Source organism: Lissotriton helveticus, chromosome 6, assembly GCF_964261635.1.
Source record: "Lissotriton helveticus chromosome 6, aLisHel1.1, whole genome shotgun sequence".
In the NCBI taxonomy this organism is placed as follows: Eukaryota; Metazoa; Chordata; class Amphibia; order Caudata; family Salamandridae; genus Lissotriton; species Lissotriton helveticus.
The window spans coordinates 84629671-84656946 of NC_136067.1; the positions used below are offsets into that span (position 1 = coordinate 84629671).

At 42.6% G+C, this 27276-nt stretch overlaps 1 protein-coding gene across 1 annotated transcript in view; it reads right to left on the bottom strand.

Annotated features, from left to right (window-relative positions):
• Positions 1-27276, bottom strand: part of LOC144762254 (calpain-1 catalytic subunit-like) — a 359395-nt gene that overhangs the window by 298146 nt on the left and 33973 nt on the right. The window contains exon 2 of the mRNA XM_078647398.1: positions 16019-16088. Within this exon, the coding sequence (XP_078503524.1) occupies positions 16019-16088 (70 nt within the window). The remainder of the gene's footprint in view (positions 1-16018; positions 16089-27276) is intronic.

Below are 27276 nucleotides of genomic sequence, written 5' to 3' on the forward strand. Positions count from 1 at the left end.
ATGGTCCTAGTGCGAAACTTTGATCGTTCAAGTCCGCTGGAGCCTCGCTGGAAGGAGCCCCGACAGGTCCTCTTGGCCACCCGTACAGCCGTGAAGTTGGAGGGACGAAAAGGCTGGGTGCATCTTTCGCACATCAAAAATTTTTATGGATTGAAGCCAGTTTCAAAGAACATTTCCGAGCATTTAAAAGACTGCCAAAGTACTATTCTTAAGGACTGTCCCGTAAAGAACAATGATACTGCACCCTCCCTGTTAGAGACAACTCCGCAACAGGAGTATAAGAAAAAGTTAAGGTCTAGTAAAATAAGTCAGCCAGTTTGATTGTCTAAGTCCTCCCCTAGGTGAAACGGTTAGACCGGTTTCTGACATGTATAAAATAGACCCCCATAGTGAGAGAGTTAGTCAAAACTCAATCCGATGTATCGTTTTTCTAAGTTTCATATTATTTCTCAGTATTATGATTTCCTGCACCAGTTATGCGTTTTATCTGTATTTTCCAGTTTCTCATGTAAATAAGTCTGCCAATGTTACAGTAGAGCACACGTTTAGTGATCTGCCTCCTCATGAACTCTCTTATCGCCTCGCTATGCGTAACAATTCTTTTATCCGCATGTTACATTATTCACACCAGACCAGCAATGCCACTAATTGTTGGGTGTGTGGTCGACTCCCCCCTTTCCAGACACCGAAGGGAGTTCTGCCACTCTTTCCTTATCCATTTTCACATAATGGTTTGTGTGGAGCATGGTCCACGTTAACGTCATCCTCAACAGATATGTCTTTTCTTAACAGTACATTTTTCCCAGACAAGCAAGGTCTTCCCCACAGAACAGGGTTAGATCTCGAAAACGAAGTTTACAATTTAGGTAATTATTCTTCGAGTTTTATGGTCCTGAATGTTCAGTCTGATACTACTCCAGACTTACCTGCTATTTCAGTATTACCAGTCAAAGGCGAATTATGTGTCCGAAATAATGGTTCCGTACATGTAGGACATAGTGATTGTACTACTATTGTCAAGTATAGTGACAGTGGGAAATCTATTTTCAAAGCTTCACGTCATTCTTATTTTATTTGTGGTCAAACTGCATATGTTCGTCTGCCCCTCGATTGGGAGGGAACCTGTTACATTGCCTTCCTACTGCCACCTGTTTTCCTAGCTCCATCTGATTATCATAGAAACACACATCTAGTACACGTTAGACATAGAAGGGAGTCCCCGATTGTCGATTATACTGAAACTGCTCTAGAACAATATACAGATTTCAATAGAGGTTTCTTCTTCTTTATAGGACCTATCCAGAACAGTAAGCTAATCCGTAGGTTAACCAGAACCCTTGAAGCAGTAGTGAATGATACTGCCTCTGCCCTAGGTAATTTAACCGAAGAGCAATCTGCTATAAGATTTGTCGTGCTCCAGAATCGTCTCGTCCTTGACGTCATACTGGCCGATAGGGGCGGGGCCTGTAGAGTCATCGGATCTAGTTGCTGCATTTTCATTCCAAATAACGCGCCGTCTGTTTATTCAGCTATAACCAGACTTCATAAAATTGCCCATCTGTTACACCAAGATCCAGGCACCTGGACATGGTCCGGTTGGTCCTGGAATATAATTTCCGCCTGGGGATGGAAAGTAATGTCCTTTCTAGGTATTACAGTAGCAATCATATTCAGTTGCTGCCTCTGTATACAATGTGGCCCTGCGATTTGCGGCATTTGTGCTACCTCTTGTATTCCTAGTCCCAAGTCCCGTTCTAAATCCCGTTCCAAGAAAATTCGAGACGAGCAAATGATACTGTATGAAATGATAGATGGTATCATGAATATTGATGTTTCCTGATGGAAACGTAGTGACAAGGAGGGAATGTGGAAAAGTAAATTCTGCCATGTTCTGTGTCCCTACGCGTCCTCCATCATATGTTATCTGTGCATGATTAATATGCATATGTATTCCCCATGTTCGATTAAAGACGCAATCACAGTTGTGAGATGGACAGTTGTGTCCATCTCTAGTATGCCAGTTTCCAGTTCTCGTGACTACTACGAATATCCGGCCTATGTAAAGCTACGTTGCCACGTTTCTCAGTGTGCACGTTATTTCATTGTAAAATCCCCGTTCCTAGGCCTCAAAAGGGCCTGGACACCAGATTTCACCCCCCGTCTCCTGAGCCCTCGCTGAGGAGCGATACAGCCCCCACCTGTGTTCCTGACCCTTCACTTACTTCCTGCCTTGCAGGGCCCGGTTCAGCCTGGCTCTGTCTCTGAGTCTGCCAAGAGTATGTTATGATTCTAGTTATCAGTTCAGCCTTCCTTCTCTGCATTCCTAAGCTACTGAACTGCATCAATAGTTTCCGTCATTGTCTAGCCTTTACGTCTCCATGTAAGAGAAATATTGTATTAAATGGTCCTTTAATATTCTTCATCATGCACTACATGTAGAATAATGCATGCTCCAGTCTTAGAGTCTGTTAGCCTTTACCCCGATAACTTTTGGATTCTATCAACATGTTCTCTAAACATCAGATACTAGATACTGTTTAGGTACATGTCGCCTTGACTCTCCAGACTTCAGTCTCTGCTCCTAGCACAGAGTTCATAGCCCCCAGCTTCTCCTAGTAACGCGTCATTGCCAGTTTGCGCGCACCACCAGGTTAGAGGTCCCGGCTCCTTAGGTAGCCCCCTCCATGTTTCCGCCCCATTTATGACATATTCTGTTACGTTTACATCACATGTCTATGTATACGCCTCTTGTTACACCCACTTTCACCCTTATCTTTCACGACTGCTATTGACCACACCTACTGCTCCGCCTATCGTATGTATTGTAATGCAACTGTTTTTAGTATATATGTTCGTGTATTGTTATTAAATGTTAGCGCGCTCATCCCAGATCCTTGTCCCGATTCTGCCCCCGGCAGCTGCCATCCTATTCCTGTGCAGGTTGTCCTGTTCCTGTCCTTATGCTGTATTAAACCTGCAAACTCCTACTACCTCGAATCTTGACTCTTATTTATTGAGCTATCTGTTATTGCTATGCCTAGTCAAACCTAGATCCGGTATTATTTATTTATATACCACATAGTGCTAGGGCCTGACCAGAACAGAATAACAAGAGTCAGTGTTTATTGATCTTGCTCACTATGTTCAGACTAAACTCAAGGAGCAGGCGGAGAACGAGTACAGCAGAGAGTTCTCATGTTAAAGGTATAAAGCATCATGGCTACCTGGCTCATGCTAACTTAAAGATGTTGATCATAACTCTAGCAACCACGTTACAATAGATGCACACACATCTAAGGTAGACATCCTTGAATGGATTTCCTAAAGAACACAAAAAGATGCTCATCATGCGTTCGTGCATGAATCATAGGTTAAAAAAATCAATGGTATGTGTATAGTGTCTACACAAAGTAATAATAATCAACACTTGAAGGCCAATTGCTTTTAGTATATTTTTTTCAAAATAAGTCACCCTTACTGCCTTTTCATAATAAACAGAATCTGATCAGACATGGCATCTGACATAAATGTTCCCAATGTACCAAGCAGGCATATAGCCTTCATCACTGGCTTGTCATCATGATCAATTCTCACCTACTGTATACAGCATATACATGCCACAAGAGATCCCTGAGGCATACTGTTGTAAAATTACAAACATTGTCAAAACTACAGTTAACAAGACAATATACAACCCTTCTAAAGAGGGGCTAACAAGGATTCCCTCAGCACAAAGCTTCAGCTCCCAGAGTTTGTCAGAGAGGAAACTCTTGCCGTTTAATGGTAATTTGTGAGGTTCCAACTAACAAAACACCTGCCTACAGATTTTAACGCTGTGTAATACTAATCCTCCATTAAAGGCTTATTGTACTCAACATATGCTTTCCATAATAAATATTGCTGGCTGGCTGCCTTTGATGTAACTTTTCATAATAAATGGATCAGACATATGGCATCTAACATAACTTTTCTCAATGAGCCAATCTGGCCTACAACCTTTGATGTTGACTTTTCACCAACATCAGTTCTGGCCTTTGATGTTGACTTTTCACCAACATCAGTTCTGGCCTACAGTATTCAGTATAAGCTTTCCAACAAAGCAACCTTCAGGAATACATTTAGAAAATACAAATCAATAAATTGAAAGCTGGAAAAACAATCATTAGCAAAAATATTACCAAGGTGCAGATATTATACCCATGGGAGCAACCAACACCAAGACCTTTGCGGTAAACGGTCATCTGTGAGATTCAGTGTAACAGAAATACCTGCCTACAGGCTTTACCACAGTGTAATAACAATCCAATCTTAAAAGGCCTATTTACCACCTATAACATGTGATTTTCACAATGAATATGTCCGATCTACTGCCTTTGTCTGATCGTTTAATAAAAAAAAGGTCAGCATTGATCATTGGCTTGTTACAAGTAAGTAATTTTATTATGTTTGATTAATTTAACGCTTACATAAAATGCACTTTAAAAAACATCAATATTTAATTCCAATAGAAAGCATAAAAATAATAAAATCAGATCTAAAATGTATAAAATTCGGGTATTATAGTCTTGTTACTCTACTGCATCAATTTCAGGTACAAACATTAAGTATATTGCTGTGGTGTAAACAACAACGATTTAGTGCAGTTTCTAGACGAAACAAATTTCAATGAAACTTCTCTGAAAAATGTATCAGCTTTGAATAGGCCCCTGATTTGTGGACTATTGAAACAGTGCTTAAAAGCGTCCTTACAACGACTTACATTGTTTTTAGGAACATTTGTTTCAATAAAATCTGTCTTTCCCTATACATTCCAGAACAACAACAGGTGATAAGAGGCAGTGATTCTTGCTCATAACTGCATAGTCTGCACCTATAATTCTCTGACTTGTGGCACTCCCAGGATCGTCTCAGTTCTTTGTTGTGAAGCAAAAGGAACTTGTACACCATAACCAGTTCAAGCGTACTGTTTTGAGTGTAGATTTTCCCACAAAACAAAAAGAGGAAATTAAGCAATTTTTCAGTGGAATTATAGTGTGTAGCGAGTAAGATCACCATGTAGGCAGAGCCTAAGCCCCGCTCTCAGTAGGACTTGTGAAAGTTCCTTTTGTAGAGGTCCCATAAGAATGAGCAGCGGCTGCGTGGTCTAGCCAGACGTCATAGGTCTATCAGACAGAGGTAGTGAGCCACTCCCCATTCCATAACCAACCCTCACAAACTTTTTATCATGCCTTGACTTCTGACTTCTAGTAGGGCCGCCTAAATATTTCACGCACAAACTACAAGTTGCCCAAAATACAGCAGCAAGGTTAGTCTTAAGTGTAAATAAAAAGGTCTCCATCTCCAAACTAATGCACAAACGTCACTGGCTACCCCTGTCGCTACAGCCTCCTTCTCTGTTCTTGCATCGTTGTTCTTCCAGTTCTCACCCCCAATTGCGGTTCTCCTAGAGGACCTGACACAGAGCCCAGGAGGAGGGGTTTTGGTACATATCAGAAATTCAAGTCACAAATTAACATAAACGCTTGCTTCTTCCAAATCCACCTAGCAAAGGAATGAAGTCATGAAAGAGGCAATGGGGATTGGGCAAATGAGGAGTGGGCTAGGCCTAGGAGGGAGCCGGGTTCGTAGTATCTGGAGGAGTCTGAAATACAGATCCATCTCTTGGAAGAGTATTTAATTTTTTTCATGGCACCCAGTCTATACCGAATAAACATATACCCTAAAATGTCGAAGTCCAAGCTAACATCACATGGCACTTATGGACGCAGCCTGAAAAATTTAATATTGTATACTTTTAAAAGAGAGTTAGTTCTAAGATGGTAATCTTCCCTACACAATACCCTTAGCCAGTCGTTTATTCAAAGTCAACACTGTACACCCCTGTATATTTTTGATATTCTTTGTTTTACAACAATGATGTAGTGTCGTGTGTAAAGCAAATACGGAACCCCATGGCTCCTGATGGACTCCGTAGAACTGTGACATAAGTGTTAGAGTGTAGCATAGTGAATGCAGGTATAGAATACTGAGTTTGTGGTAACACGTAGATCTCTCAAAGAGTTTGCGGTGGTCCAGCAAACTACTCATATGTGCCTCAGTCTAAGTTTGGAATCAAAGTTTATTGTATTTGGAGTCAAAGCTCAACTCCAGCCTGTTTAAAGCATTTGAAGATAATAAAAGCTTCTCTGAGAAGTCTACACATCGTTGGCCAAGAACCTGCTGGGAAGGCCGTAAAGAGAAGTAGTGCGCTATTATGCAATCTAAATTTATACATCATATGGAGTGCGAAAGCTAAAGGTGGATGCAACCAGGTTTTGAAAGGACAGCAAATAGCAACAGCAAATTGCAAGATAACGCTGTCATCGGAAGCGCTGAGAGGCAGAGATCAACCAGGTGTCAAACAGTACCTAGAGAAGCGATCCACATACAATAAATGGTCAGATTACTGAGAGCCCATCATACCACAGCTCTGAGTGAAGAGGTGCCTGGGGTTGTGTTGACGGAGCTGTGCTTACCGAAGCAGCACACCATCTTAGCTTGCAGTTGGGGGCTCAGAACAACTTCAAAGTTCTCCAGGAAAGTGAAGGGCTCCCATGAAGACCAAGAGTCAGTTCAAGGTTCCACAGACTGACCAAGATGAACCAGAGGTCAGCTCCGGGCCTTAGAGATGGTATGGGTGAAGCAGGTCCTAGTAGACAGCAGGCGGTGTCAGAGAGAACTCCACCCTCAGTGTCAGCCAGTCTCCTAAATGGTTACAATGCAGTCACCTTCTTGAAACAACCACCACCGATCGATACCACCACAAAGAAAAATATTGGTGACAGATGGGCTGCTTGGATAGAGAAATGTGATGTTTCATTGATGCAATAGAAGAAGCAGATAACTAGAAGATTATCAAATACCTTAAGAATCTTGCTGGTGAAGATGTAAAAGAAGTCATAAAGAAAATGCCTGAGGTGACGAAATGCTTTACTGTCAAAGCAAAGCAGCCTTTGAATCTCAAGTTGATTGCAAAGCCAAATGTAGATTACGGAAGATGCATTTTCAGTCAAGGACAACAGCTGGAATTTGTTGAGAGACTGGATACGCTCATCAAACACTGCAAGTTCAATTAATTTAACAATGAGGAAGCTATAAGTCTCAGAGTTATTGACAGAGGCCTGTCAGATTCATTCAGATGACAAAGACTGAGAGAAAAATCTTAGTCTGGAGTGAGTTCTCATGGCTGAAGAGTGTGCTAATCGACAAGCTGCTCACATGGAGGCCGAAGGAGCCCAGAATGAGTCAGCCATGAACATGAAAAGTAAGCTAAAGCACAAGGCAGGGGGACACAGAGTGATTTCTCCATGGAACAGAAGTTGTGTTGCAGGTGTGGATTTTCCTTTCCACATGAAGCTAAATGTTCTGCCATTTGACAGATCTGCAAAGGCTGTGGGAAAGAGAACCAATTTGTAATGGTTTGCAAGGCAAAAGAAAAAGTGAGTGAGTCACGGTGCAAAGACAAATTGGTTGCCCAAATGTTTCAGAAGCGACGTTCAATGCACTCCCACAAGGCCAAGCGACCACACCACTTGAGGTAAGTCGACACAAAACGAAGTCAATCGTCATCTAAATCTTCGTCAAACAGTTCTTCAGTATCAATGTCAAGTGAAAGTGAAGAAAATGGTTGTGCAATGTCGATATTTACCTTAGAGAAACATGCACATGTTGGACTGGTCTCTTGTGAAGAAAAATACAGATCAAAGAAATGCTTGCTCAATATCTTTTATTATCAACGATGGTGCGTCAATAAACATTATGCCTTATGAGAAATACAATATATCTCCATTGCCCCAACTTATACCATCGAAATTTAAATTGAATGAATGGGCTGCATCAATGCCATTAAAAAGTTGAGGTTAATTTTTAGCCACAATGAGACACAAGAAACCAAAAGTACAAGCACCCATTTGTGTACTTAAAGGTACATCTTCAAGTTCCTGTTTACTCAGCTTCAGCACAGGTGCTGATATCCATTTGTGCTCTTCAAGGTCTGGTGTCAAATGCCTGTTTACTCAGCTTCAGCACAGCTGCTGACATGGGACTGACATGGGACTGACATCATTGAACTATAACATGAATGCTCATCACAAAATAGTAAGTCAGTTCCCTTCATTATTACATGGGTTGTGAAAACACAAGACTATAAAAACTACAATTTCACATTAATGAGGACATCCATCATATTGCTCAAAGACACAGGAAAAATATATTTCATTTACAGGAAGCTGTTGAAAAAGAACTTGAATCCTGAATAAATATGATATTAATGAGCGTCCCACTAGTCCAACCAGGGTTCCCCCATAGTGGTAGTACCCAAAAAAGACAGTGAAGGAGCTGTACGCATCTGTGTGGATATGCGTCAAGCGAACAAAGCAACTGAAAGAGAACAGCATCCAGATCTGCACATTGCCGACAAGATAACACAATTGAATGATGCAAAGGTATTCTCTCTCCTTCATTTGAATAAAGAATATCATCAACAGGAACTCAAAGAGAATTGCAGGTACATTGCAACCATATACATATTGGTTTGTTCCATTATAAAAGACTAAGTTTAGGTGTATCATCAGCTACAGAGCTGTTTCAAGATGTCATTCTATGTATCATATGGCCTGTCATGTATGCTTTCAATTATATTGATGACATATTGATTTTCTGAGCAGCACAAAAGGAACAAGATAAAGCTCTCACACAAGTGCGTTGTTTGCTCGCTGATGCAGGTTTAACTTTGAATGCTGAGAAATGTTAGTTTCATAAGATAGAGGTAAATTTCTTTGGCCATATCTTTTCCAATGGGTGTATGACACCCGATCCAGTTAAAGTGCAGACGTTGTCAACTGTCAGTCCCCCATAAGATGTTTCCACGTTACATTCATTCCTTGGCATGGCCAGCTACTGTTCAAGATATATACAAGACTTTGCCCCTGTAAGTGTGTCATTATGAAACCTGACGAAAAATAATGGTTCATTTCATTGGTCACATGAATGCATGCAAAGCTTAAAGAAAATCAAACAAGCTATTGAGAACACTACTGAAATGGCATCCTTTAATCAAAAGTTTCATACCAAGGTTGTTGTTGATGCCTGAACCATCAGGTTAGGAGCAATCCTTGCACAGCATAGAGGACACCCAAATGCTCGACAACATATTGTGGCATATGCAAGCAGAAGTTTGGCCCAAACTGAACGTGCTTATTTAAGCCTGAGAAAGAAAGCTTAGCAGTGGTGTGGGCTTGTGAATATTTCCATGTGTTTTTATATGGAAAGCCTTTCACACTTGTGACAGATCGTCAACTATCTTTTTTGCCAACCCAAAGCAAAGATGCCTCCGCACATTAAACATTGAGGTCTACCATTATAAGAATACAACTAGACAATCATGCACCAATCAGGGAAAGCTCAAACCCCTGTCGACTACTTCTCACAAGTGCCTCTACAGTGCCATGGTACTTCTTCCAAGACGAAATCAAGCACACCATCTGCCATTTTAATTGAACAAATTGTCACTGCCACGAACCAAGATAGTGACATGTTAAAACTCAAAGACATTATTAAGCATCAGTCTTGGAACCAGCACACCCAACCTCTTACCAGTGACAATGAGTACCAGAGGTTCAAAAATGTCAAAGATGAACTGTCAGCTGCTCAGGAATGCATTATCCTGAGAGGTTCGAGAATTGGTATTCCGGAGAGTCTGCAACAAAAGAGAAATGAGGTAGCCTGTAGGAAGCTGGCTATCTATATAGTGTACTAAAAAGAAGTACACTGGGGAGGATCTCCACACGGAAGGGAAGAAAAGGGGGAGAATGCCACAGCTATGACACAACTTTGGGAAAAACAAAATGCGGCTGACCATGGTTCAGCACCTCAGTTTCAAAGTAAATAGGTTAGTAAATTGTCTGTGCAACCACATCCGGAGTTCGCCGCACTTTCACTCCACTGAGAGGCAGATAAATCAGTTCATAAGGAGAAGGATGGTGCACCAGAATGAAGTCAGTGAGCTTCCAATGTATTCCAAAAATATATTCTTTATTATTTTTTCATTTTCAAATTCGGACATCAGCCAACGCGTTGGGCTGATGTCCGAATTTTAAATTGAAAAAATAATAAAGGATATATTTTTGGAATACTTTGGAAGCTCACTGTCTTCATTCTGGTGCACCATCCTTCTCCTTATGAGCTATGACACAACTATACAAGATAGTCTCGTGGAATGTCAGGGTAATGGGTACTTACGTGAAGAGGTACAGAATACACTCAAACCTGAAATGCATGAGAGTGAGTATAGCATGTATTCAGGAAACACACCTCAAGGAGGAAGAAGCCCAGAAGTTACAGAAACAATGGAGGGGTCAGCAATACTCATCCACATATTCCTCATGCACAGGGAGTGGCAATATGGGTAGCTCCTGGGACCGGCCTTGTGTACTCAGAGGTAGATACACAAGGAATATATATACTGGTGCAGGGGGTGCTAGATGGTACAGACATGACTATTCTTAATGGGTATGCGCCCAATGTGGACAACAGGGAGTTTTTTCCTAAACTGCAACATATGCTCACAGATAACATGATAGAAAGGCTGCTCTGCGTGGGGGACTTTAATTGTGTACTCGATGCCAGTGTGGATATATCACCCCGAGTGCTAGGAATAAACCAGGCATGGTAAACACACCCAAAGAGGTAATGTACAACCTAAGATGTAAAGAACTCAGGAGGGAACAATACCCAACTCAACGGGAATACTCATGCTACTCGGCGACACACAAGACATATAGCAGATTGGACAGAGCGCTCTGTACGGAACACATGCAGGTGGAAAACACACAAAGTGGGATGTTTGGGCAGGTACTTATCTGATCACTCCCCGCTACTGCTGGAGTGGGAGGGGGGAGTAGCAGGACAGGGAAGTAGACATTGGAAAATGCAACCAGATACGCTAACGGATGCACCCTTCAGTCAGGAATTAGCGGTTAAAATTACTAAATATATTGTAGGGAATTGGGGTACAGCTGTCAGCCGAGGCATGGAATGGGAAGCACTGAAAGCGGTGGTATGCGGAGAATGTATGGGTGAGATATGTGGAATAAGGAGGTAGTTACAGGCGAAATTGAGAAATGGGGAAATAGAACTGACAAGGGTGCAGCAGAGGAAAGGTTCGGAACGGGACAATGAGGACAAATGGGACATGGAACTCAGAGTGGTGAGACAGTTGGACGAAACGTGGGGTAGGCTAGATAACTTCATACGTAGAGACTACATGCAGCAACTGCGCAGAGAAGGGGATAAGTCTAGCAGAATGCCTGTGTGGCTTCCCAAAAGAGAAACGGCCAGAGAACCTAGAGTAAGGCTGAGGAGGCAGAATGGATCAATAGCCCCTAGAAAACAAAAATCTGTTGCTCCCTTCGATGCTGATCCCTTTCATGTTATTACCAGCAAGGACACAAAGTGACTGCCCAACGTCCAGGGTAGTCCATACGTGAGATTGCTTGCATTTCTGACATGTGGCTCATCGCCCGTCAGGCACTGCTGTAAGATGTATAGACTGGATCTGAAAGGACAAGTGAAAACTTCGACTGCTGTTCCTGCACTGCAAAATGCAGATCATAGACACGTCAACTGCCTAGCCCCAATTTCTGAAGACAAAGTCGGGATGTGTGATCAAAGTACCAAGATGTCCTAATGAATAGTTATGATTTTGTATATATTTTTGTGTATATTATTATTAAATATTTGTAAAAGAAATGTATTTTTTTAACAGAGGGGGAGATGTAGTGTTGTGTGAGTTAGCAATGACGGCTGTGGGAGTACCAAAGGCCCAGGACACTGCTAATGGCCCTTACAAATAATTTCTTCCTCTACGAGACCACTCTCTACTTACAGAAACATGGGACCAGCACGGGGAGCACTTTTGCTCCCAGCCTGGCTGGTCTCTATGTTCACCATCTGGAGCACAAGAAAATTCTACACCCAGACAACCTTTTCAGAAATAACATCATCACCTGGAAGCGCTACATAGACGATGTGCTGGTCATCTGGGAGGGGAACACTGAATCCATTAAACAATTCATGACATGGATCAATCAGCAAAATCCCTACCTAAAATTCACAAGCATTTCATCCCGTGAGAGTTTAGTGTTTTTAGACCTCAACATTTTACCCGGAAGCGGGGGCACTAAAGACAACCACACATTTCAAACCAACATCAAAGAACTGCCTGTTGAGATATGACAGCTTCCATCCACGCCATTTATGAGACAACCTTCCATATGGGCAGTTGCTCCGTCTCAGGGGGAACTGCACCGACCGCACTGATTACAAAGAACAGGCCACTGATCTCAGAACTAAACTCTGCCATCAAAAATACCCAACACCTGTTGTGGACAGGGCCATAAAAAGGGCACGTAATAACCACAGGGAGTCTTTGCTAGAATAAAGGGCTCCGAAGGAGCAGGACTCAAGACCCATATGTGGGACTATGTTCAACACCCATTCGGATGTGATTTCTAAAATTGTGAACAGACACTGGAGAACCCTCACCTGTGGCAACCTCAATTTAGAGAAAGTGCTGTTTGCCCACAAAAGAGGCAGGAATCTTAAGGATATGCTGGTTCACACGCACCCTCGCATGTGCCAAACCCTCTGCACTAACCCTTCTCATAACCCTGTACAGGGCCACCACCCATTCGGCAACTGTAGCACATGCCACCTCACCAAGAAAAGCAGATGGGTGGAATTTAGGAATGGTAACAGATGGGAACAGAGGAAGTTCACCAATTGTAACAGCTGCAACGTCATATACATTATTACGTGCCCATGTGGGCTCGAATACATAGGTAATACGTCAAGACCAGTCTAGACCCATATAGGTGAACATAAAAGTAACATCCGGTGTAAAAAAGTACCACAAAGATGGACTCCCATTTTCTAAACAAAACACACACATTGAATGACCTACACTGGACGGTCATAGAGCAACTACCCTCAGAGATGAGTTTGCTAGAGAAGGAACAACGCTGGGTGTTCCGTCTGGGAACCAACGTGATAGGACTCAAAGACCATATCCCTTGGAATCAATTCACGTTATTCGTCTTATGACAATGAGAACGGGGAGAAAATCCCCTTTGAACCCTTCTCTCTCTCTTTTCTCATAATGGCCAGAACTATGATACTTAATACCTAACCAAGAACATTGCTCCATTTGGGAACTATAAACCAACTTAGACTTACCAATTTCTTTGAATACAATAATCTATGTATGATAAGTGAGGCCATGGTGGTGTATCTACCGCTTTTATTCGTATCCCTCACGACACGTCTGTTATCCCCCCTTTATTATTATTTTTTTATCATTAGTATCGTAGTTTTGCAATAGGGTCATACCCCTGTGTTTTTTGATCCAGATATCATTATGATTTCTCCCATTTTTATTGTTATAAATTAACATCTATATTGCCTCTAATCATCTCGTTCACGAGTGAAGTATTTGGCAAATAAACAATATACTAGTCAGAGGCTCCCTTGCTCCCGTGAAGCCCTCTTTGTCACAGCCAGTGCGCAACCGCAGTTAATAGATATGATCCACCGCGAGTCAGCGGTCTAGTCTTTATCCAGACGGGATGAGCACCAATAGTGTGCAGGTGCGGCCAGCTAGTATCCGGCCCCGGACGCAGTAGCAGTAAGGGAGCACTGCGGACATTGTGATCAGCCCGTAACTGTTATGAGGCGGGAAACTGTTTGAACAACAATTAACGACAGGATAAAAGGCACTCCCTCGCAGCCTCCACTCAAACCACGGAGCTGCGAGCGGAGCGTTTGGCTGTCAGGAAGTACCTCTTCACCTTGTAAGTACGGCATAGCCGCTGTCAAGAAACCGGACCACCATGACTATGTGAGTACTATCGCCAGATGCTGATCGCTGTGCCTCCTTTCTTTCCACTTTTCCCCCCCACAGATTGCTATTAAGCACACAACGCCCTTGCAGGCTCATGATGCAATGTGACTTCATTGAAACAAGTATGCTTTTTTCTCAAAACCCAATATTTCTCTCACAGTTTATTAGGTTTTTATATTAGGCAATAGGGGATGACTACAGCAACCACTGGAATTTGCATAGAGAGTGTGTTTTTTGTTATGTGTTGGGTCTGTCTTGTATATGTCCTTTTTTACAGAGCACCTCACAGGTACTGCTAGATCAATCATCACCTTTAGACACTATGTCATTGTTCACTTTTGCAGGTTGTGAATTTATTTCCTTCTAATGCCCCATGTGCACCCTTCTGTTCTTTTTCAGATTGTTACTGAGGGCAACACTGACTTTCAGGCCATCTCTACCATAAAAGACACATTTGGCTTTTCACACACATAGTATTACCTATGTAGAGACAGCGTAAATCTGTCACATGTGAGTAGGGTAGGGATCTGTGCACCCGTCCTGAAGAAGAAGCTTTACGCTTTGAAACATGTCGAGGCACACAGGAGGTTGTGTTCATTAAATACACTTACAACCTCCATCACACCTTGTAATAATACCAGCACGGAGGCATATTAAAATTGTTTTAGTCCTCACACGCCAGGTATTTTTTAATATTCACCTTAACCATTCACTTCTGACCCTACCACTCACAAACCTAACACACCACACATAGAGTTTACAACAATGCTCCCGCGTATCTGTTGGTTAGTAGCACGCCGCGTTCCGTAGAGGGACACGAAGACCCCTATGATGAAGCATGACACCAAGGTCCCTTTTGGTGTGTGAGGGTGTATTTAAAAACACTGAGTGCTTCCCACCAATGTAGGGAACACTCGTCATTCAGAAAAAAACAGTTTTTCGTCTTTCGCCTATTATACATGTGGGTGGATTCTCCTTGTTTCTTTAACTGATTTTGGGGAGACTGAATCCATCCCTGTTGTCCAGGAGGACACACCTTCTGAGCTCCCTCCTTTGATTTGTATGGTAGGCTAGATAACTTCATACGTAGAGACTACAGGCAGCAACTGCACAGAGAAGGGGATAAGCCTAGCAGAATGCGTGCGTGGCTTCTCAAAAGAGAAACGGCCAGAGAACCTACAGTAAGGCTGAGGAGGCAGGATGGATCAATAGCCACTAGAAAATAAAAATCTGTTGCTCCCTATGATGCTGGTCCCTTTCATGTTATTACCAGCAAAGGACACACAGAGACTGCCCAATGTCCTGGGTAGTCCATACGTGAGATTGCTTGCACTTCTGAAATGTGGCTCATCGCCCGTCAGGCACTGATGTAAAATGTAGAGACTGGATCTGAAAGGACAAGTAAAAACTTCGACTGCTGTTCCTGCACTGCAAAACGCAGATCATAGGCACGTCAACTGCCTAGCCCCAATTTCTGAAGACAAAGTCGGGACGTGTGATCAAAGCACTACGATGTCCTAATGAATATAAATGATTTTATATATATTTTTGTGTATATTATTATAAAATATTTGTTAAAAAATATTATTATTTTTAACAGAGGGGGAGATGTAGTGTTGTGTGAGTTAGCAATGATGGAACTCTTATGGCTACTGATGGACTCAGTAGAACTGTGACGTAAGCTTTAGAGCACAGTGAATGCAGGTGTAGAATGTTGAGTTTGCGGTTACACACCGACTAATAAAGACGTGTTCTACTAATCTCCATGTGTGGTGTAGACATTGGTGAGTACCCAGGCTGTTGAGGATGCTACAAATTACAGGGATCATTAGCACTGTTGTTATTTGCCCAATAAAACTGCCCACGATATATGGCCAAAAAATCAAACATAGAAACAAACCAATAACAAGAAGCCTTCGACATTTGCATCAATACTTTCATCATACCAGGAAGTAAACCCCTGTCTCGAGGTCTGTCAACAGCTCATACTGCCCTCCTATTATAAATTATTGTATTTCTCTAAACACACATCCGCTTTATGCTCCCACCTTTGTCTCATTTTACATCTATCCGTATACTCACCCAGTTTCCCCTGGCAGATATCTGTCCGCTGAGCTCCACCTACGATAAACTGAGGTTTACTGGTGATTTCCTGTGAAAGGAGAAAAACAGAAGTGTCAATGAGTACCTATCATTGCTCAGAATTCAACTTTCAAATGAACACAGCCCACTTCACACATCAGCAATTTAGCTAAATAGTCAAGATCTCTCACATCAATGTATGGTAAACAGCAGTCTGTTATAACTCTGGCCTTATCGCACTGTGTTTCCCTACCTGTCCGATGTATGATTAAATAGGAATATTTAAATATTATTCGTATCCTCACTCCCCTCATCCAAGTAAGCATGGGCGCAAAATCCGTTCCGCTCGCGGATTTTGCGAATTTTCGGTAAATTTGCGATCCGCGAACTCCCGCGAATTCGCAAATCCGCGAGCGGCGGATTCCGGGGGCAAAAGTTGAAGCCTGGCTGGCCTGTTGTAACTATTTTACGATGGTGCCGGCAAGCTGCCAGCGCCATCCTAAAATAGTTACTAAGTTAGCTTCAACAGGAAGCTCTAATAGATCAAATAAAGCAGGTGCTCGAGCACCTGCTTTATTTTATCCATTAGAGCTTCCTGTTGAAGCTAATTTAGTAACTATTTTAGGATGGCGCTGGCAGCTTGCCGGCGCCATCGTAAAATATTTACAACATGCCCTTCCTGTGACCAGGAGCTTCTGTCAGGTGTGCCTTCTTCCCAAATCTACCGTCGAAAATCAGCTGTGATGCTGGATAGAGGCCTTTGCATCCTTGACTTTCACGAGCGCAATCCTTGTGCTGTTCCTGTGGCCAGGAAGCTGAAGGGACCCCTGCACCCCTCGGGGCGATTGCATAGTAACACACACATGGTCGCTGAAACTAGTTGAAGCTCAAATGCAGTGACTCATTCATCTGCCCAAAAACAATTGTGAGCGTCGTCGAGGCAGGTGTGCCTTCTTCCCAAATCTACCGTCGAAAATCAGCTGTGCATGTGCACTCGCATGGAAGCGCCCCCCACACACTCGCAGTGTGCACCGTCTTCACGCCATTGACCCACTATGATGGACAGCTCACCCAAGGGACCCCTGCGCCCCTCGGGGCGATTGCATAGTAACACACACATGGTCGCTGAAACTAGTTGAAGCTCAAATGCAGGGACTCATTCATCTGCCCAAAAACAATTGTGAGCGTCGTCGAGGCAGGTGTGCCTTCTTCCCAAATCTACAGTCGAAAATCAGCTGTGATGCTGGATAGAGGCCTTTGCATCCTTGACTTTCACGAGCGCAATCCTCGTGCTGTTCCTGTGGCCAGGAAGCTGAAGGGACCCCTGCACCCCAGGAAGCTGAAGGGACCCCTGCACCCCTCGGGGCGATTGCATAGTAACACACACATGGTCGCTGAAACTAGTTGAAGCTCAAATGCAGTGACTCATTCATCTGCCCAAAAACAATCGTGAGCGTCGTCGAGGCAGGTGTGCCTTCTTCCCAAATCTACCGTCGAAAATCAGCTGTGCATGTGCACTCGCATGGAAGCTCCCCCACACACTCGCAGTGTGCACCGTCTTCCCGCCATTGACCCACTATGATGGACAGCTCACCCAAGGGACCCCTGCGCCCCTCGGGGCGATTGCATAGTAACACACACATGGTCGCTGAAACTAGTTGAAGCTCAAATGCAGTGACTCATTCAGCAGGGCGGATCCGCGGATCCGCAAATCCGCAAATCCGCCGATTTTTGCGGATCCACGATCCGCAAATCCGCAAAATCCGCGGATCGTGGATCCGCAAAATCCGCCCATGCTTACACTGACATCTATATTTACATCTGTGCAGAACATGAAAGACAGTGGCGAAGTGGCAGATAGAACTTACAGTTCAAATGTGTCATATATACATATATATATATATATATAGGAGGCGAGGAATTGATATATCACAGCCCGCCTGCACACCGATGTTCCCAAGGAGCTGCTGCCTGATGGTGGTCCGGGACTTCCCGAGAGGCGTTTTGCACTGTCATTCGCTTCCAGCCTTTGTGACTTCGAATGTGGGGGCTAGGGAGTAGGGGACACAAGAACATTTATTCCCTGCATTTTCGTGGGTTACTTACCTCTGCGGCACATTGAATTTCAACAAGGTGCATGATGGGGACAGAAGTCCATGTCAGAGGTTTCTGTGATGTTGGCATAAGAATGTGCTGCAGCTGAGCCTTTCATCACGGCATGGGAGGAGCTCAATATTAACCTGACGGAGGCATCCTTTACGAACTGCGGCATTTGAAAAAGGCTTGACGCCGAATCGGTCATGCCGACTTTTCTTCAATAAATGGTCAAATGAGCCCCGCTGTGTCCCTCCCTTCTTTTTAACGAGAGAGGACGTCCGGCATACTATAAGTGCATTCCTGTGGCACTTCTGAAGGGACCCTTCCTGCTTGGGCTGTGATACCTACAGGACGTTAGGAAACTAACTTGCTTCTTCCGAGGAATCGCTATATATCACAGCCCGCCTGCACACCGATGTTGACAAGGAGCTGCTGCCTGATGGTGGTCCGGGACTTCCCGAGAGGCGTTTTGCACTGTCATTCGCTTCCAGCCTTCGTGACTTCGAATGTGTTGGCTAGGGAGTAGGGGACACAAGAACATTTATTCCCTGCATTTTTGTGGGTTACTTACCTCTACGGCACATTGAATTTCAACAAGGTGCATGATGGGAACAGAAGTCCATGTCAGAGGTTTCTGTGACGTCGGCATAAGAATGTGCTGCAGCTGAGCCTTTCATCACGGCATGGGAGGAGCTCAATATTAACCTGACGGATGCACCCTTTACGAACTGCGGCATTTGAAAAAGGCTTGACGCCGAAACCGGTCATGCCGACTTTTCTTCAATAAATGTTCAAATGAGCCTCGCTGTGTCCCTTCCTTCTTTTTAACGAGAGAGGACGTCTGGCATATATATATATATATATATATATATACACTTCTTCAATTAACTGTTTGCTTGAAAATACCTCAAGATATGTGGATTACCTCTTGCAGCCTTTGATTAAATCACTTAGATCATTTGTTAAAGACAGTGGTGATTTTCTTAGATTTACTCAGTGAATCATGTGGGAAGATGAATATCTACTTATGCGACTTGATGTATGCAATATATACACCTGCATTCCTCATAATCTTGGCCTACAGGCCTGTTGTTATTTTCTCAGAAGTAGATCACTCTCTTTCTTCCTACAAAATGAAATGATCCTTGACATGATCAGATTGTCTTTGAGAAATAATATTTTTGTATTTGACGGACAATTTTACCACCAAACCCAGGGCACCGTGATGGGGACCTGTTTCGCCCCCGGTTATGCGAGTCTGTACATGGGCTGGTGGGAGGAACAGGTTGTGTCATTACTTCAATCTTATGAGGACAACGTGGTGCTCTGGGCACCTTTCGTGGATCAGAACGTCTGGCTCACTCCTTTGTGGAAAAGCTCAACAGAAATAAATTGAATCTTAGATTCACCAGCAAAATCAGCAATAGGTATTTAGAATTTCTAAACCTCCAATTGAAGGTTTACAATTCATGTATCTGCACTAAGCTCTTTCGCATAAGCACTGCTGGCAACAGTGTACTTCATGCGACTAGTGGTCATCCGAAGAGCTTGATAGGCAGTATCCCCTTTAGTGAACTTTCAAGGCTCGGAGAAATTGTAGCAATGATGACGCTTTTGAAGAAGAGAAAACTGTAACGTTTTGAAAGAGTCCATTATAGGGGGTATGAGGAGCAGAAATTGTCTGTAGCAGCAAGGAAAGCTGAAGGTATTAATAGACCTGAGACATTGGTGGTTAAGCGTAAGATTCCTGTAGATGAGAATGAACAGATCAGGGGGATCACCACCTTCAGTAATCAAGCTGGTACATCAGCAAAATATTGACCAAACATTGGCCTGCGCTTCACACTGAAGTGAGCATTGTGAAATATGCATCTACCCAGCCTAGTGTCACTTACACATGTAATTTAAGCTTCAAGGACATGTTTTGTAAAAATATGATTACAAAAACCAGAAGCCAACTTGGCGCCATTCACACTCCCAGCTTTGTACCTTACTTCAATTGCAAAGCATTTAGAGCTAGTAAGAAAGTGCAATCCTTTTTGATTACTGAATTTAGGAAGCGTTTCACCATTCGCACATGTCTGTCATAGCGAACTTGGCTAGATACCTTTGTCTTACCGCATACAAATAGCACCAACTCTATTGTGGCATTCTATGTGGGCGAAGGAAGAACCAGCACTTAACCGTGCAAAGATTTTAGACTGTTTTAAACTGGATTATATGTCAAAGATGCTTTGGCTAAGTTATGTAAAAAAAACGTTAGAGTCACTGGGGTTGGCAGATTGTTTTCACAATCCAGCTAATATTGGCAAGATTCCCAAAGCAAAACTGAAAAGAGATCTTCTAAACTGCCTAAACTCATCTAGAGGAAATTCAGAGATGGCAAAAAAGAGAGTGTTAGAACACTCGCTTCTAGTATGCTCTCGGGCGTTGAGCCTTATCTTTCCTTTTATTTCAGTCATACTAAATTGTTCTACCTTATTAGATTTAGATTTGGCATTTCGCATTTTTTGGTTTCTTATCCCCGTAAGGTTTACTGCGATGCCAAACTGGATCTGTGCCCTTGCGATTCTATGTCCGCTCAGTGCACGCTTCACTTTATTTTGTTTTGTCAACTTTATATCAACCCAAGGAGTGATTTTATCATCCCTCTTCTAAAGTTTTTAAACATTAGGAAGTGCCCGGCAGCTTTATATTATCTTTAGCCTTTAAATGATGAATTTACTTATCTAATGATTTATAGATTTATATCTTTGGGTGCTCGTTTACAAGACATTGTTGGGAAATGATTTTACTTGTTTTAATGAATCATCTCTGGGCACTTAGAACACTGGGATACGGGATTGTTATGAACTCATCTATACCCTTTCCCTGATTTACGCTGTTACTTTGTGTTAATTTATTGATTATTACCTTGATATTCTGATTGTGAATTGTCATTGTTTCAAAATACATTATTTTTGTCTGTATCATTTTTTCACCCGTTTAAAATGTCTTTTGATGCATTCTTTTATGGCGGACAGTCAGCCGAATAAAGTTATTTTAACTGACTGACTGAAATGTCTGCCATTTCTGTTTACTGTGAAAATTTGGAGGGCAGCAGAAAGCATTCTGTCCCCCTAGATTTAGGGAGGAGGTGTCTAGGGGATACCTACTGTGAAGATTATAAATGCATATTGTTTTTAGCTCATTTTTACGATCGTGTGGTTCTCTCACAGGATCGTGAATAGTAATAAGTAGTAGATGAGTTCTCAATACACTCTTTTAGTAGGAATGGATATTGTGGTTCTTGTTTTTGAGAGGAAGTCTGTAAGAGATAAGTACTGTGAAGATTAAAGGGTTAATTCTTTTTTTTAAATGTTACAATCCCGCAAGACTCTTACGGCATCATGAAAAGTAGAAAGGAACAGGTGAACTTTGAAAACGATGCAGTATGCACACTTGCTACAGTAGGAAGGAGTATTACTGGAGATGGTGATTATCTGAGTGTACTATTTATGCCCATTGGCTTGGTAAGAGTAGTACATAGAGTACATCTCATCACACGCTCTATTATGCATACCTTTTATTAGAGAGAGGGGTGTGAGCAAGGAGAGCAGTCCCCTCCACTCATTACTACAACATCCATTATTTGAGAGAAAGGTCTGAGCTGAGAGGCCAGTCTCTCTGAACAGACCCTACTATGCACACCTGTCGTCTGAGAGAGCGGTCTGAAAGGACAAACCTGTCATTCTCCACACACTACGATGCACACCCGTCATCTTAGAGTGAGGTCTGAAAGGAAAAGTCAGTCCATCCACACAACCTAATACACACACTCGTCATTCAAGAAAGGGGTCTCAGCAGAGAGGCCAGTCTCTCTCCACACCACGCACACCTGTCATCTGAGAGAGAGGTATGAAAGGAAAGGCCAGTCCATCCAAAGACTCTACTATGCACACCTGTCATCTGAGAGGGCGGTCCCAATGGAGAGGTCAGTCCTTCCCCATGCCCTCCTATGTGATCCTCTCATCTCAGAGAGAGGTCTCAAAGAAGAGGTACATTTTGCCCACACCCTCTAAACACACCCACCATTTGAAAGTGAGGTCTCAAAGGAGAGGCCAGTCACCCCCATATACCCTTTGATCAGAGATAGAGGTCCCAAAGAAATGTTCAGTCCATGCACACACCCTACCACTCACCTTTCATGTGAGAGAGAGGACTCAAAGTGTTGCAAGGATCCTGCTCATACACAGAACTGTGCACAGAGACCTAGGACATCAGTGAATTGTGGTGTACCAGAAACTCACCTCAGTACCTAGAAAAACCCCAACCAGCTAGCATCAGTGTCACATTGGCTTTTCGTCCTATAGCAAAGTAACCAATGATTAGACAACCTAGAACATGCGACTTAGGACAAACTCAGGAATGGTGGGAAGTGAGAACACTCTTTCATTATACTCGCATACCAGTCCATAACAGGAGTAAATTAGAGACACGGGTAAGGTTAAAATATTTATTTTAACGACGTTATCTAAGGTGCAGTATCTTAGCCAACATAAGCAGACTTATGATTAGAAATAATAAGGTCAGCATTGTTACAATTCCATAAAATACAAAGGAGAAATCAATTTACTATGATGGTGAAAACAGGTCTTATATCGCCTAGTTTTAACACCCTCCCTATATAGGAACTATATTTATAAACTAAAGAAGGTCTCTTAGGCTTGTTTGGAGGACCCCATTACCTCTCCGCTCAGTAAGAGTAAATCACATCAGGATCAGCAAAAGCTCTCTGCATCCCTGGAAACGGAAAATCTTCCAAGTGTGTAAAATCATGGCAACTGTGCAATAATATGGGCGCCAGAATCTCAGTTGGCTCACAGATGCCAAATGTTGCGTCTAAAAAAAGTTACTCGATCATGTTGAACAACAGCTACCATGTTATGATAACCTTGACGGCTTAAGCACTCTCACTGTGCAGACTAGGGGCACGATTTAAGTCTAGAGATGTCGAAAATAAACCTTTTCTCATGTAGGTAAAGGTAAGGTAAAATGGCGTTTAAACTTCTAATAAGCCATGCTAACATAACATGCCAGCAAAGCAGGACTTAGGTCACACTACAAAAGGAGAGGCCAGTCTATGTACACACCCTAATACGCACACCTGTCATTTGAGGGAAGAGATTGAAAGGAGAAGCAAGTCCTCCCTACTCACTTCTACATACACCTGTCATTAGGGAGAGAGGTCTCCAAGGAGAGGCCAGTCACTCCCCATACACCCTATTATGGACACCGATCATCTGAGAGAGAAGTGTGAAAGGTGAGGACACCCTAGTACGCACACCTGTCATCTGTAAGAGTTCTCGAAGGAGAGGCTAGTCACTCCCCATACACCCTACTATGCACACCAGTCATCTTGGAGAGAGGTCTGAAAGGAGAGGTCATTTACCCCCACACCCTACTATGCACACCCGTCATCCAAGACACATGCCACAGGAGAGAGGCAAGTCTCTACCTACACTACTACATAGACTTATCAGGCAAAAGAGATGTGTCAGCAAACAGGGCAGTTCCTCCCTACTGCCTACTATGCATAGTTGTCAGCATGGGACGAGGTATGAGCAGAGAGATAACTTTTTCTGAAAGCCTATTACAGACACCTCTCACCCTGGTAAAATGTGTTAGCAGACAGGTCGTTCCCTCCTCAGACAGCACTGTGTATCCCTGTTGCTCTAGGGAGAGGTGTCAGTAGAAAGGCTACTGTTTCCCACACAATACTGCTCATAAATATGTTACATCCTGGTAAGGAATTCCAGAAGCCTTGGATGGGTTACAGATGATAAGTTTATTCTTCTTAGATGGTTAGATAGGTTTTCCAGTATATAAGTAATCAAAACCCCACCAGGAGCATCCTCTCTGCTGCTCAGCCCAGGATCCAACTGACAGTCCACTCACAGCATACCAAACATTCCAGTGACATCACATTCACACTAACATTCCACTCACACTGGCTGAACAGCAGAGGCAGAGAAACAGGTAAGATGTAAATGCCGATAATCTTTCATTACTAACAGTTAAAATGTCACCGCATTTAAAACAGGATAGCACTTCTCCTCCTCTACATTCATGGCTTTCCTTCGTGCTTTGCTGACAGTTTATTTTAAAAATGATGACTTGGTTTAAATTGTTAGGAAGAGCGATGAAGCATGAAGAAGGGCAGTGTTTATTGTAAATTATAAACACGAGTGCACAAGGCTTGGTTAAATGCGCTGTGGCAAACGTGCAGATAAAAGAGGATTCTTTCATGCTGGATTGCACGATCTGCCAGATAACAAAATCGCACTCAGTTCGATCCTCCAAATCATGAAAAATAAATTAGGGTGACATGAAAATTTCAAGCTTAAAGGCAAGCAGGTAGCATCCGAGCAGGGAGCAAAAGCCCAGTCAATCGCAACAGAATGTCAAAATTAAGACTGTAGATGTCTAAGGCAGAAGAAGTCAGGCAGAGGGAAACAGCAGCAAGTTGCAGAAATCAGGAAACCAATACTCTGTCAATGGCATCAGGAATCAGAAAGAATGAAGCAGGTAGCAGGAAGCAAATGTCCTGTTTGAAGCAGGCAGAAGGACTTAGGCAGGAAGAAGCAGGTTACAGGAAATCTACGCCTTGTCCATGGGCTGTCCGGTGAAATATGGACACTGGTGGGGCAGGAGGGCGTAAAATCATTAAGTAGTTTCGTTTTGAGTAAAATCTTGAATAAAATTACCTTTAACAAGCTTGTTGAAGGTCCTTAAGAAGCTTGTAGAAGGTCCTCACGCGTAGTTTTGATCCCATCCTCGTCGCTAAATTTATGTTACATCCTGGTAAGGAATTCCAGAAGACTTGGATAGGTTACAGATGATAACTTTATTCTTCTTAGATGGTTAGATAGGTTTTCCAGTATATAAGTAATCAAAACCCCACCAGGAGCATCCTCTCTGCTGCTCAGCCCAGGATCCAACTGACAGTCCACTCACAGCATACCAAACATTCCAGTGACATCACATTCACACTAACATTCCACTCACACTGGCTGAACAGCAGAGGCAGAGAAACAGGGAAGATGTAAGGTAAAAACCTTAGATATAACACAATGTTGTCCTCGAGATAGGTGTTAGTGGAGAGGACAATGCTTGCTTCGCTACACACTTCTGTATATGTCTGTCATGCTGGGGAAGAGCTGTGACTGGACAGTTAAATCCATTCCGACACCCTAATATATATGGTTATTTCTCTGACGAGAGGTCCCAGTGGAGAGGTCAGTATTTGTCGTACTTACTATGGAACTACATACTGTTACCTTCATTCAAGGTCTCACTGGAAAGGCCAGTCTCTCCCTATCGTCTAGTATACACAGCTGTTAGGCTGTGGAGAGGTGTAAGTCAAATCACAGTGTATCCTTACACCCTACTGTGCACTGTTGTTATATTGTGAAAAGGTCTACTACAAGAGTCTACTTTCTCCCCACGTCCTACTAATGGGGACTATAACCCATATTTCCTGTAATAAAGGAAAGCGCAAATTCCTCTTCTAAAACAATGTTTACCATATTGCGGGATCGTTAAAAAAGTAGTGATTGAACTTGTTCTAATAAAAATAAATGGACTTAAAGTAATTAAATGAGTATCAATGTGTGCTATGTACCAATGTTCATTTCATGCAGATAAAAGAAGTGGGATTCTTTACATAAATGTAAGTGATTTTATTTTCCCCACAATTATTTAATGGAATGCATTTTATTAAACTAAACATACTGCTACTATTCTGGTGTATATAAAATAGACATACTACATCAAAAAATATATATTGAGTGTAAATGCAAAGTCTGTTACAAAAAGTTAAATCTTTTGAGAGGCTTGCAAGAGCAAACTGTAAAGCACTGCGCTCTCAGACTGCATAGGAGGGATTACCTCACTGGTTCCTTAAAAACAAAAAGGGGAAAAACGCACAAAAAATGTTTAAAAAACTACTGCCTAGGAGGGGACTTGTGCTCTTGGACAAGCTTATCCTGGGCAGACCTGCTTGTCTCTGATGAAAACATAATCTACTCACACAAGGAGCAAAATAGCACTTTATTAAAAGCAGGGTTATTGTTTGCTTGTGCACTTAGAACCTGCGCAGGCACAGTATCTCCTGGAGCAACTTATGTTGAAGCTCCCGTAGAACAAGAACGCTTCTGTACAGCAAGGGTGCAGCACTAGCCAACTCTGCCCGTGCAAGCCTTTGTGGATGCATTGACCTCAGGTGTCTCCATATCCCTGTGATACTCATGCTATATTGTTTATTTCTGCTCCCCCAACTGAACTCATTTGCTGCAATGTTTACAGGTAATGTACTTCGCAGAAACTTCCTTGCTACTTGGCCTCCTTTCAAAGAATTGCAACACCAAGGATTCCTTGGGAGGCTTAGATGGCTGAGCTAGTGCAGCTGTCCCTGGCTGCTCATCAGAATCTGATGTGGACATTTTTGTGAAGAAAGGGAAGCAGGAAAGGAGAACAAGCCAAATATGTCAACTCTCACCAAAATCCACAAGTGAGATAAAGGAAAAAGGATGCAATCTACTTGTCCTAAAGAATTTGAGTGTGGTTCCACTCCTGAGCCTCTCACAAGATTCCCATAGGTGTCTTGTGGGATCATAAAAATATTTATATATTTGATTAAACACTTGATAAATAATTTTTCCAAACTAATTACCATCAGAATCACAAGAAACCACTGTTAGTAACTTGATTGCAAATGCACGATCGCCCGGATTGATCACGAGAGCTGAACAGAAAGCACAGCCAACTCAGAGTCCATGCCGAGCATTGTGTGTTTGACTGATAAAAATACTATTGCTATATAAATTTCATCGAAGAAATCATAATCAATTTTACTAATATAATCAACTTCGCTGATCTGTTACTTTGCTCACAATTACAAGAAAATACTTTTTTCTTGTAAATGTATGAGAGGGTCGCGAAAGCCAACCAGGAAGTACATAATTTGCAAGGATTCCCCACAAAAACTGTATTTGACTCCCGCAAGAATATACAACCATATTTTAATGACTCTTTTTACAGATTCAAAAAATAATTAAACGCATGGAAAACAAATCTAAACAGTAGATTAAAACAAAAGATTGAACTCTAGTGAGTAACTA